Source organism: Carcharhinus amblyrhynchos, chromosome 23, assembly GCF_965287045.1.
Source record: "Carcharhinus amblyrhynchos chromosome 23, sCarAmb.v2.hapA, whole genome shotgun sequence".
Classification (NCBI taxonomy): domain Eukaryota; kingdom Metazoa; phylum Chordata; class Chondrichthyes; order Carcharhiniformes; family Carcharhinidae; genus Carcharhinus; species Carcharhinus amblyrhynchos.
In genome coordinates, this window is record NC_137346.1 from 42576176 (window position 1) to 42589028 (window position 12853).

At 41.0% G+C, this 12853-nt stretch overlaps 1 protein-coding gene across 1 annotated transcript in view; it reads right to left on the bottom strand.

The window, feature by feature from the left end:
- Positions 1–1298: 1298 nt before the first annotated feature.
- eif4h (eukaryotic translation initiation factor 4h) overlaps positions 1299–12853 on the bottom strand; it is a 56083-nt gene continuing 44528 nt past the window's right edge. Inside the window, exons 5-6 of the mRNA XM_080210952.1 lie at positions 8733–8885; positions 1299–2300 (exon numbers count right to left, since the gene is read on the bottom strand). Of these exons, the coding sequence (XP_080067078.1) occupies positions 2161–2300; positions 8733–8885 (293 nt within the window). The 3' untranslated portion in view covers positions 1299–2160. The remainder of the gene's footprint in view (positions 2301–8732; positions 8886–12853) is intronic.

The following is a 12853-nucleotide window of genomic DNA, read 5'->3' on the forward strand; positions in this document are numbered from 1 at the left end:
TTCCATGTTAGAACTTCCAAAGTCCACCTTTTCTCACAAGCAAGAGTTCCCCTTCACTCTGCTTGATAGAGCCTTCAACGTGCCCACCTGATTTCCCACATTCCTGACATTAGTTTTTTCCCTCCCTCTCTGAGCCATGACATGGGTCACTTGTCCTTACCTTCCATTCTGTCAGTGGGTTGCTGCCGAAGGAGCCTTGGTGAGTTGCTGCAGTGCATCCTGTAGATATTTATGTGCACACTGCTGCCACTGTGCACCTGTAGCAGAGGGAGTGAAATTTAAGGTGGTGAATGGGGTGCCAACCAGGCTGTTTTGTCCTAGATGGTGTCAAGCTTCTTGAATGTTGTCTACATTCATCCAGACAAACTAGGAGTATTTTATCACACTCCTGATTTGTGCGTTGTAGCTTGTGGACAGGCTTTGGGAAATCAGGCGCTGAGTTACTCAATGAAGAATTCCCAATCTCTGACCACATTCTTTCATTTCATTTACATTTAATTACTCCTGTCCGATGGTAGTGGGTTATCGTTGAGATTTGCTTACAAAGTCAGTTACAGATTTCCAACCTATCACAGGTCTGGTCTATTGTTCTTTCCTCCCCTCCCCACTTTCCCTGCCTCTGTCTTTGTTAAACACTTAACATGCCTGGAACATTTCCCAGTTCTGATGAAAAGTCACCGACCTGAAATGTTGCCTGTGTCTTTTTACTTGACCTGTTGAGTATTTCCTGTATTTTGTTTCAGATTTCAAATATTTTGTAGTATTTTGCTTTTGAGTTTGTGCAGTATTGGTAACTGCTCCATTTAATGGATAGTGTATATGATATGAAATAGTTCAGGATAATTATTTCTTTATTCCTCAGTTTCAAATATATTTACTATTCCTGTTTTCCCTTTCATTTGGTTCATCCTGTTTCAGAATCCCTTCTCCTATGGTCAGGCTGACAGGGGTGACCTGTTCTGAATGTTGCTACTATGCAAGCTAAGGGTGTGAGAGCATGGCCAAAGTTAGCTTGACAATGGATATATGGGCCGGTCTTGTGCTTCCTTCTCTCCCATACATTGATAGAAGACCTAAGACTGGGAAATCTCTCTTGTGGGAAAATTGTACAATTTCTCACTCAAAAACTGTAATTTCATTTAATGGCAAATATGGAACCCATTAGGAGACAGGGTTATTGAATATTTTTCTTTTATTTAAAAGATAATTCACAAAATATCAAATTTATTTTATATATTATGAAATAGAATTTGTAAAATGTTGGGAATTCTTAAAGTGAAGCTAGTGTGGGACATTAATTACCTAGGATGGTCTAAAAAAAAGGTTTTCCACGTTCAATAAGATTTAAAAACTCCAATATTCCAAAGATCGGAGTCAAAACGAGATTTGCTGGATCGGTATCCTTCTGATCTAATAGATAAAGGGCGTTTACTTACACGACAACAGTAGATCACAGTCTGGTAAAAAGGACTCTTTTTTTTTGTTTGTCAATTATTTGGAACTCCTACAGAAAAGAACCACAGCATAAATTGGTGGGTGCCTTCATTGGCAATGAAAGAGAGAAGCTGTGTGCCACTCGTTATCTGAATGTACAAGATGCGACACGTCTTCCTGAATGCTTAACTGCTTGATCCGTAGCTATAGAGTTTTCAGTGTAGTTCAAATGGTATCTCTCCATATTCAAGGCACGCCATATTCTTAGATCTACACAATGTCTGAGTGTGTGTGTGAATATTTGTTTGTCTTGGTGTGTAACTAGCATATATGCATACAATATATACACATGTATGTATAGGTCAGAGAATATTACATGCCAGTTGGACAACTGTGTTTGGTGAGAAGGATGATGAAATCAAGTCCTAATGTGTTTCTGAGAAACTCAGTACTGCAATATTCACAAGTACCATTTAAAATCCATTTAAGACTTCTTTTTAGTAATGTGGAGCAGCTACCATTGGCAGAAATCAAACAGTTCAAAGCAAAAAGATGGTATCAGGCAGACTTTAAAGTACAAATTAGCTGGAGCGTTCTTAGAGAAAAACCATTGTAAACAGCCAACATGCATTCAGAGCTATGTAGAGAATTGGAAGAGAAGACAAAAGGAAAGCTGTTTACTAGAAATGGAAAGTGCCGTGCCTACTTTCCATGAGTCCAGCCAGGCTAAGGGTCCTCATGTCCAGATTTTTCCTCCCGAGGCTTGGCTCCGCCGAATATGGCTGAGTTTGGATTAGCTACTTGGTTAAGTGGGGCAGCGACTGTGCGAGGTTTAAGTTGCAGTCTGGGTCTCTGTGCACGCTCCTCTGAAAGACACAAAGATAAAACCTTTGTCAATACAGAATACAAAATGTGAATTGGAAATTTATGAAATTGTCTCAGAAATTGGAAGGAGGAAATTCTTCTGTGACATTTGCAAAATAAAGGTAATTGGTTTACCCATTTTTGTCAGTTAGGAGGTACACCAGCAGAGACAAAATGGACGCAGCCATCTGCTGTGACTGAAACCTGGACACTATTCTTTTCAAGCAAATAGCAGGAAACAAAATAGCAATAGAGAATGAATTGGGTTGTCCACTTGGTTGAAGAACGATGACGCTGTCTTTAAAATCTTGCATTCTAGTCAGAAGCTTTTTCCCAGGGTGGAAGAGTCAGTTATTAGGGGTCATAGGTTTAAAGTGCAATGAGCAAGGTTTAAAGGAGATGTACGAGGCAATTCTTTTTATTTTACACAGAGCCTGGAACTCACTGCCAGGGTAGGCAGTGGAAGCAGATACAATAGTGACTTTTAAAGGGTGTCTTGACAAATACGTGACTAGGATGGGAATAGAGGGATAAGGTCCCTGGAAGGGCAGCATGGTCAGTGCAGGCTTGGAGAGCCAAAGGGCCTGTTCCTGTGCTGTAATATTCTTTGGTCTAGTCTGAACTTTGAATAATTTCTCCTGCCTGAAAATTTAAATATTCACAGTGAAGAGAATTGTAAGTGAGCTCAGACATAGTTACCAGGTTAGTATGTTCATGGGTCAGATGTTAGGTGGAATTTAACATAGAGACACGTAAGGCGATAAATTTTGGCTGAAAAGAACAAGGAGTAGAGCTACAGACAGAATGTAAAACTTTAAAATGGAGTGAAGAGCACAAAGACATGAGGTTGACATACACAAGACTTTAGCAGTCGGATCAGAAATTATTATGGTTTTCAAAAAAAGGTGTATGGAAATTCTTGGTTTTATGAATTAGGCTGTGGAGGAAAAGACAGAGGAAAATCATGGTTAGCCACAGCTAGAATATTAGAATGGATTACTAAATGGTGTTTTTTGGCATGGAACTGTGATTGCATGAGTACATATCAGTAAACGGTGCAGCCAAAGGTCATGATTGTCTACTGTTACGAATAGGGAGGAGAGATAACTCAAACCCCTAAAATCCTATCATTAAGAACATTACTGCCCATAATCAGTGTGGTTTTCTTATAACGCTAGATTTGTGTGTTTCTAAGCCCTTTTTAGCACGTCATCAATTTAAAGGATTTTCTCGAAGAGATGAATGTTCAGCTGGGCATGGATCGAGACACCGTTGGTTTTCATATCAGGAGGTTAAATTTTTTAAAAGATGGACTTGGAGGTTTGGAATCAGGATGGGAGGCTTTCATAGCCTCCCAGGGCCAAGTTCAAATCTCACCAGACCTTACGATTCAGCTTTAAAACCCACTGTGTACAGTGACACAGTGGTTAGCACTGCTGCGTCACAGCACCAGGGACGTGGGTTTGATTCCCAGCTTGGGTCACTGTCTGTGTGGAGTTTGCACATTCGCCCTGTGTCTGCATGGTTTTCCTCCAGGTGCTCCAGTTTTCTGCATCCAAAGATGTGCAGGTTAGGTGAATTGGCCATGCTAAATTCTTCCTGCCACTGGAGTGTGGCAACTAGGGGATTTTCAAAGTAACTTCATTGCAGTATTAATGTAAACCTACTTGTGATTAATAAATAATAAAACAAATAAAATCAAAGTGCAGGAGATGAGCACAAACTTGCAAGGACTTAAAAAAAATTCATAAGCCGAGAAGTAAGATTTATCAAGGTCCCAGAAACAGAAATATCTAACCCATGGGTTGTAGAAACAGCCATTGTTGGTTCTTAAAAGGCAAAGATGACACTGCCTTTTCTGCAACTGCTGTCTCTTTCAGTGTCTTCTCCACACTGCACAGGACATTTTGTTTGCATTGGGTAATAAGTCTCAGAGGCCTGTTTCAGTCAATGGCCATTGTACATCCACATTGGCTAAAAACTGAAAGGCCATTTATATTCAACAGGAGACAGGTGGTAGTCTTTTAAACTTGGTTTGTGCTTAACTGGCCTCTTCAGCTCTCCTTTGTGAGGTACTGATCTTGGAGACCAGAAGTCTAGAGATCTACTGAATTTAAGTTTTCGGCAACAGTATATGTAAATGCCACAGATAACATCATCTTGGTATGTCGTTTCCAGAGAAGGACTCCCAGGCAGGGCGAATCAATTAGAACTTTCCAAAGGCATGAGACAATCTGTGTTGAAGTTGCAAAGGTCACCTGACTCTTCCAGAAGCTTCCAAAGGAACACAGACTATGTTTGAAATTATGAATAGGCCATACCTTCACTGGGCATGACATGCCCCTGCTGCTTGAGAATAAAAACAAAATTTTGATTTTATTTTTGCTTTCCTGATAAAGCAAAGGAAATAGGATCTTCCATTCTTTTCTGTCCTCCTTTCTTGCCTGAAACCTGAAGTCTACTGTCTGCTCTTCGAGGCAAATTTTAACCTCTTCAGTTTCTCGTTCTATATCTTCTGCCTCTTCCAATTCTCGGGCGAGGGCAGCATGTTTAGCACTTTGGGGTGTTGTGCCTATTTTCTAACGGGAAGTACCATCTGATCAGCTATTGCTTTATACTGTTCTATGGTTAGGGCTGCTAATTTATGCCAAGTTAAATCCTCCTGTTCAATGAATAATTTTACATCATAGAGCTAGTCATTGTGCTCTCTATTGTTAATAGAACAATAGATGCTGCTGTCATCTTTTTGCTTTGAAGACATAATTTCAGCTATTGAACTTTCCCCTTCTTGCATCCAATGTTTTCTTTTAATGTCGGGTTTGGCTCATTTTAGTCCAAGTGTTTCAAATCCCTGAAGCAGCACCCAATTCTGTTATGGACAGAGGTGGAGAGACAAGCTGAAACTCCCAATTCCATTCCCAATTGGTTGGTAATCAGTGTGGTTTTCTTGTATAGATAGATGTGTGAGTTTCTCAATTCACTTTAGTATGTGATCAATTTGAAGAACCAATGGCAGATTTCCATGGGTTTAAATAAAGAAGATTGCTTATTTACAGATTCACCCCGAAAATCTAAGTGTTATGTCAGCCTCACACCACGTACTCAAGGAAGAGATAATTAAAGGACTTCTACAAATGTTAAGCCGAAAGAAGAGATAACAGATCATGGGCAGGATTTTACAGCCTCGCTCAACCCGAGACCAGAAAATCCTGCCCGAGATCAATGGACATGTCCATTATCCAACCCTTGCCCGCTCCAATTAAATGGTGACAGGCCGGTACAATTCTGGCACATGTGTTTGGCTTGTAGCTGGTCAGTCATGTGGGCCTGGCGGAGAAAGGAGTCCTTTTGCACTCTTGGATTGTAGTTCAAATAGCTGAAGATATTTGGATTCTTGCAGGATTCCCTTGAAGAGGTGAATCTTCAGGAAATCACAAAGCTTGGCACTTGTGGTTTTCATATCAGCAGGCCAAAGTTCTTTACAGATCAAGCTTTACAGTCTCCTGGTTCTTAAAGAGTAAAAAAGGCACAGCCATTTCTGCAGTTGTTGTCTCTTTCAATGTTTTCTGCAGACATCCCAAGCCATTTCCTGAGCCTAAGGATTATTAAATATTTGGGGTGGTTATAGTGTTGTGGCCCCCTTAAGAGGACAATCGTGTGGTCACCCCATGACACCATCAGGCCTTCCGAAGGCTTGCAGGCAAGAGATCTTAACCCTGTACAGTCAACACTTCTGCAATAAACCTGTTTGCTGTTCCAGCCTTTATCTGTACCTCAACGCTCCATAACAAATGAAATTCAAAATCAAGCTAAACAGCCAGCCTAAAAATCTCAAGGTGAGAGGTACTGTATGCAATTCATCCAAAGGTTGAAACAGAGTTAATGTGACTTGTCAACACTGGTGTGTTAGAACCTATTACTACAATTGACTGGGCCACACCCCTAGTGCCTGTCATGGAACAGGATAAGTCTCACAACACCAGGTTAAAGTTCAACAGGTTCATTTGGAATCATAAGCTTTCAGAGCACTGCTCTTCATCAGGTACGTATAAACATTTTTGTAATTTGTCAATGTGGCCACGAAGTAAACGTAGGGGATGTTACATATTTGGGGTAGTTACAGCGTTGTGGCAGGGTTCCTTTAAGGGAACAATTGCGTGGTCACCCCATGACATCATCGAGCCTACCAAAGGCTTGCGGGCAATGAACAATGAAGATTTCAGCAATAAACCTGTTTGCTATATTCTGTTCCAACCCTCGCATGGCACCTCTATGCAATGCTGGATTTAAGCATAAGCTAAACAAGCTACAGCTTAGGGCCTCACAATCCGCAGAGGCCTGACAAAATTTCAGAAGGTTTACAATGAAGAGAACATTTAAGAACAGATACCAGAAAAGAAAAAGAAAGCACCAGTTTGAACAGCAACTCAAAAAATTACCAGAAGTTGACAGTTACTGTACTCCAGAAACCCAAGGTGATCAGCAAAGTCCAAAACAACCACAGCCGAGTGCCTCTGCTACTGAGACAACAGAGTCTGGAATCTCAGCTGAGGAAAACACTGGAAGTGATGCAAATGTGAGTGTTGCAGAGCCGACATCCACAGTTGAAACAACAAATTCATGAAACTCAATGATGTAGGTCAATGGGGTGTCTTAACCAAACTCTCATTCTGGGTCCTTAAGGGTCCTTCAGAGAGTCAATACTGGAATGGCCCATTTGAACACTCAAAGCAGTCATTCAAAAATCAAGATAGATATTGTTCAAAAGGTCTTTTTCAGTCCAGAAAAGTTAACGGTGAAACTAGTGTACTCTCCGACAACTGCCTCTATGTTACTTGTTATCGCACCCCACAGCATGAATGCTCCATAACGGGGATAACAAAGGATTTCAGTATCAAAGGCCAGTTTCAGTCACATGGTCAACAGTCAATGTCCACCCAGAATGGCTTAAAACTAAAAGGTCATGATTATAGAATAGGAGATATAGTGATTTTTCACATATATTTTGTAGCTAAGTAATCTCTTCAGCTCTGTTTTAAGATAAATTGATCTCGGAGATTAGAAGTCTATTAACTTTAAGTTTTAGGTAAATTACAGACAACCACTTATGTAAATTCACAGATATTTATTCCAAGGGGAGTTCCCCACCGAGACGATTCAATTAGAACTTTACGGATGCTTGAGATAGTCTATCAAGTTGCAAAAGTCACCTGACTTTTAGCAGCCCCATCTTAACTAGTCCTTGAGTGTCCATTTTAAAAGATAAAAGACAGTTCTTTCAGAAGTTTTCACAGGGACACAGTCCATGTCTGAAATTATGAATAGGGTAGGCCTTCACTGAACATAACATCATTATAATTTTAAACATACTGAAATTGCACACTGTAGATTTGTTAATTTGCAATGTGTGCTCCTGATGGCTGTGCTTCCATAAAACAGAATCTCCATTTCCCCAGTTCAGCATTTTATAACAACAAACTTGTCTCTTTTTTTTAATTCTTTCATAGGAACACAGGATTTAGAAGCAGAAGTAGGCAAATTCAGCTCTTTGAGCCTGCTCCAATGGGATGTGGGCATCACTAGCATGGGCAGCACTTGTTGCCCATAGTTGCCCTTGAAATGTAATCAAGCCAGGTAAGGATGGCAGATTTCCTTCATTAGTGAACCAGATAGGTTTTTACAACAATAAATGATGGTTTCGTGGTCACTATTACTGATACCAGTTTTTAATTCCAGATTATAATCAAACAAAATCTAACACTGAGCCAAGAAAGATATTAGGACAGGTAAACAGTATACAGAGGAAAATTTAGAGCTTGAATGATAGTGTGTGCTATCTCTTTTCAAATAAAACCTCCCAATAAAGGTATTGTTTATATGATTTCCCAGAGTTTTGACATTCTCTCTGAAGTAGGGTTCTCTAAAATTATGATGCTGAAAATCTGAAATGAAAACTGGTGAGGTGGGAAATGCTCAGCAGATCAAGTAGCATTCTCACACACATTCATAGAGTGTATATATTTTTCCAGAAGAAAAATAGCTTATTTTCACAAGACAGCAAAATCAAAGCATGTCAGAAGTAGATGTTTCGAATTGTGAGGGATTTTGATAAGGTAACTTATAGACTCAAACTTGCTCCTCCCAACAGGCCATACCATTCATATCCTTCTGCCACCTAGTGGCATTTATGTGTAATGTACAGGGAAGAGGCAGACAGTCAAACTGGCAAGGGCAGAGGGAACGAAAACTTGATGACGCCAGGATGGGAACATCAAGGAAGAACATCCATGTCACTGTATTTGGGAGGTAAAAGTTTAAGCAACTGTTTGAACACCATACCTGCCCAATGCTGAAGAATGCTAAATGAATTGGAAACTGAACATAAATACAAAATATGGCATTAAATATATCTGACACAAATAAGGTAAATGCACCTTCTGTTGCCTCTCTGAACTCCATCGAAGATCCACGAGGCAATCCATCTCTAAAGCGGCCTCCTCCTCCTCCTCGTCTGTCTCCAGGACGAGAACCTCGGATCCTACTTCCTCCAAATCCACCCATAGAACTGTAGTCTTCATCTCTGAAACCTGTTAAAGGGACATTCCAAGGAGGAATTAGACCACAAAATCAGAAGGGCTTTCATCACACAAGGCTCGAACAGCAATGTTACAACAGAGTTACTTGTTCTGAGGTGAGAATTGACATTCAAGCACAATAACATTCAATGCAAAAGACTCTGAAATAATGAATATAGGTAGCTTCATTGTTGGTAGTGTTTCAACATACTGGTTCAACTCAATTACTACACCTTATTTGTTGCTGTGATATTTTTCCAAAAGTTGCAGTTCATGTGGAATGCTGTCACCTTAAAAAGAATGACAGGTACCATAGCTTTCTACTTACAAAGATGCAATGTTCAGCACCAAAGTGCACTCCAGCAGTGATATGCTGCTTGGGCAATGAGAGAGATGATGATGAAAGAAGACTGGAAATGGGGGTTATGTCAAAGTGCTTTAATTTCTTACCAGTCAGTCAGTAACCGCCATGGTGCCTGCAGATAAGTATGTGTGATCTTGTATTAATGCAGGCACAATAATCTTTAACAGGCTCCAGTACACGGAGGCTGACAATGAAGAGAATTGCAGCAGTGAGAGCAAAGAGCAAAGATCTGAATAGCCTGCCTTTACCTCTGCTCTAACTAGAGTGGAAGGAAAATTTTGAGGCTGATTAGGGTATGCACTTGGGGGTGTATGGGAAAGTGTAATGTTGTGAAGTTACTGTTGTTTAGTTCAAATTTCCTCCTGCTCGTAACCACCCAAAGAAGATCTGAGTTTTATGTCTTGTTCCTGCTGCAAATCCAAACTTTGCTGCTGTGGAAAGTGTACAAAGCACAGCACACCACGACCATTCTGAACACCCTAGGGGTGCACACTGAATGACATTTCCATATTGGCCTACACATGGATTGTTGATGACTTCTTCAATCGCGTATCTGATATTTTATATGACATTCATTGTAACACTGTTGGGCTTCACTGGTTGAATTTTTGACAGGTTCATCGGGTGTGTCCCTTGTTTCAGAAAAAAGATCCCATAAATGCACTTTCAGGATGAAAAACATTATGGTACGGGATTTACTGGCCACGCTCGCCCCAGTGTGGGAAAATCCTGCCCGAGCTCAACAGATCTTTGCATGGTCCAAATCCCGTGGCAGGTGGGTCAGGAAAATTCAGCCCTCTGGAGTTTGGACTGTTGCAGGACAAAGACAGCTCCTCCCTGAATCTTGCAGATACCTTCAGAAATATCTTTGTTCCACACCAGCTGCACATTGATGGAGGGGCATTCCTTGCGATAGAAGAATATTTTTGGTTGATCTCGGTGTTACGGGTGTTTTCAGTTGACGATATCTTTGCAGCTGTAGGAAGCTGGCCAGAGAGACAAATTCAAACAACCATTAATTGTGACTTATACGATTTCTGACCTGGACAAACAATCCATCAGTCACCTGTCATGTGCATTTGTGAGTTGCTGACCGGGAGATCCTGGATACATCTTCCAGCAGAGCCCTGAGATGATCTGGAGGCTTTTAAAGCTGTGGGGTCACTTCAACACCCACTGACAATGAGGACCATCAAATCCAGCATGAGCAGGTCTTCTCTGAGCAGGCTGCAAATTTTGCAGCCACTGAATATAACAATCTGAGCCTCCTGAAACATTACTATTCAAGGAAACTCAGCCTCTGCCCACGTGCCTGATGTTGCAAGTTGTGCCTCTTGTCATGTTGCTCGGCTGTTCCCCTCCCCGCAGACCCGCTACAGACCTCTAAGTAGCAGGCTACAGCTAAAGACACTGGTCATGTTGGTCCTTATCTGAGATCCCACAAAGTGCTGCCCATCCTGAAGGGATTCAGAAAACTTCCAAAGTGTAGAAAGTAACATCTCAACACAAGTATTATGAACAAAACCTTTCCCATTAGCAGATCAGAAAGCAGCTGTAATTTAAGAGAATTTATTGCAGCATTTTGATTCAGCCTCAATTGTTCTTGATTTGCTTTCAATGCTGAGTTTCAAGAATCTGGGGAATCTCATTGAAGTACTGTTCAATTATCAGTCTAATTGAGCAATTTTGCATATCTCAAAACGGAACTTGCCTCTGCCCAGGGATTATACTCGCAAGCAGCTTTACACAGGCAGCTTAAATTGAGAGGTCGGCAGGGTGGAATTAGTTTCACGATTACTCTCATTTATCTAGGTTTTCACCACTGTCCCCAACCTCCCAAACTCTCACACTCCAAACCTTCTTTATTTCAAAGAATATTTTCTAGTTTACCTTCTTCCATTTTATCATTATTCCCTCAAAATGTGAACTTTTCCAATCTATTACCTTAGTGTTTGTCCTACTCAGATCTAATCTTGAATCTTACTATGTTGCGATCACTACTACGAAGATGTTCTGGTGGTCTAACTTCTCCTATCTGTTCCAGTTAATTATCCATTATAATTTTTTTGTTTTTTTTATGTGCTCAGTGAGAAAGGAGTTCTGTATACTTTTGTAATAATTCCAGGGAGACAAAAGTCCCGTCACCAAGTTACTTTATTTACACCATAAATCTGTGCACAGTTGCTCCCCTGCTGAATGCAGGCTGGGAGTTCAACACGCCTGCTTTAAATAGGGAGCATGAGGCTCTCTGATTTAACCATCAATTAAGACTCATCAGGTATCCCTTTTAAGGTGCCTACATCATCCTACAAATGGTCTTGGAGGTTTAGCCTAGCAAGGGAGTGTAGCTACATCATATACCCTAGACCGGCAGAGTGGTCCTCTTCTAGGGGGTCATCTCTGCGACCGAGCGCTGAGCTTCGGGAGGGATGCACATGGAGCTATGAGGGAAGGGATACACCTGCCTAGCCAGTCAGATCAGCCGAATCAACCCTAGCAATCAATGGGGTGACAGATGTCACAGCCAGATCGCCCTCACAGCCGTAAGAACATAAGAAATAGGAGCAGTAGACTCATCAGGTAGTTCATACCCTAGCAAGCCAACCTCATTAGCCTGGTTGAAGTCATCACAACTTTGTAAAAATGCAATTTCCTTTTCTCTTTTCATTAATTTCTCCTTGCCAATTTACTTTGTGGTATTGACCAAGGGGCTGTAAAAGGAGACTGGAATATGGTGGGTTAACAAACTGTGTGACCCAGTGCGTGAGTCAAATACCAAAGAGAATGATATTGGTTTGCTGGCCACAGACTGCTGCATGACAAGATAATTGTGTCAGCCACACACACAGTTGCACAACAAGATGAACTGCTGATGGAATTAAAAGGATAATTGTCTCAATCGCAGATTATCAATGGAGACAAGAGAGTAACTGAATCATATATTGACCAAAAGAACAGGATGCAGATTCAAGTAAAGGACCTAAAAAAGGAATAGCCCCCAGCAGCAGAACTTGAGACCAACACTGTAAGAAGCTGCAAGCAAGGGGACCTGTAAGAACCTGGCCAGTTTCTCTGAACGGAAATATTTCAATCTGATAAATATATTTGCTGAGTGTAATGTTCTATGATGATGTGCCTCAGAGTTCTTCCTGGGGTTCTGCACCCTGACACCAGGATGACTTCTTACAGCCCCTTTTAAACAGGTTGTGGTGGAAAAAAAATCATAAAGATGGATACCTGGCATAAAATAGCTGCCTGGTACATGAAGGGTTAAAAGACACTAAGCAGGCACTGACTTTTAATGCAGACAGCTGCTATAAATTTAAACATGCAGGATATACAGTTACTTAAAATTAAACACACAGGGAACAAATACTGCAGGAAACCAGGCACCTTAAAGATAAAGACTGTCCTGGGACAATGGGGTCTGATAGAGGGATTAGCCACGAATGGGAACGGGAATACATAAACGCAGGAAAACCAATTACTGTATGAATAGATCGAGACTAAATCATTGATAAAGTCCGGAGATGAGGGGGTTGGACTATGAAGAGAGACTAAATAGACTGGGTCATTGGAGTTTAGAAGGATGAGGAGGGATCTTATAGAGACGTAT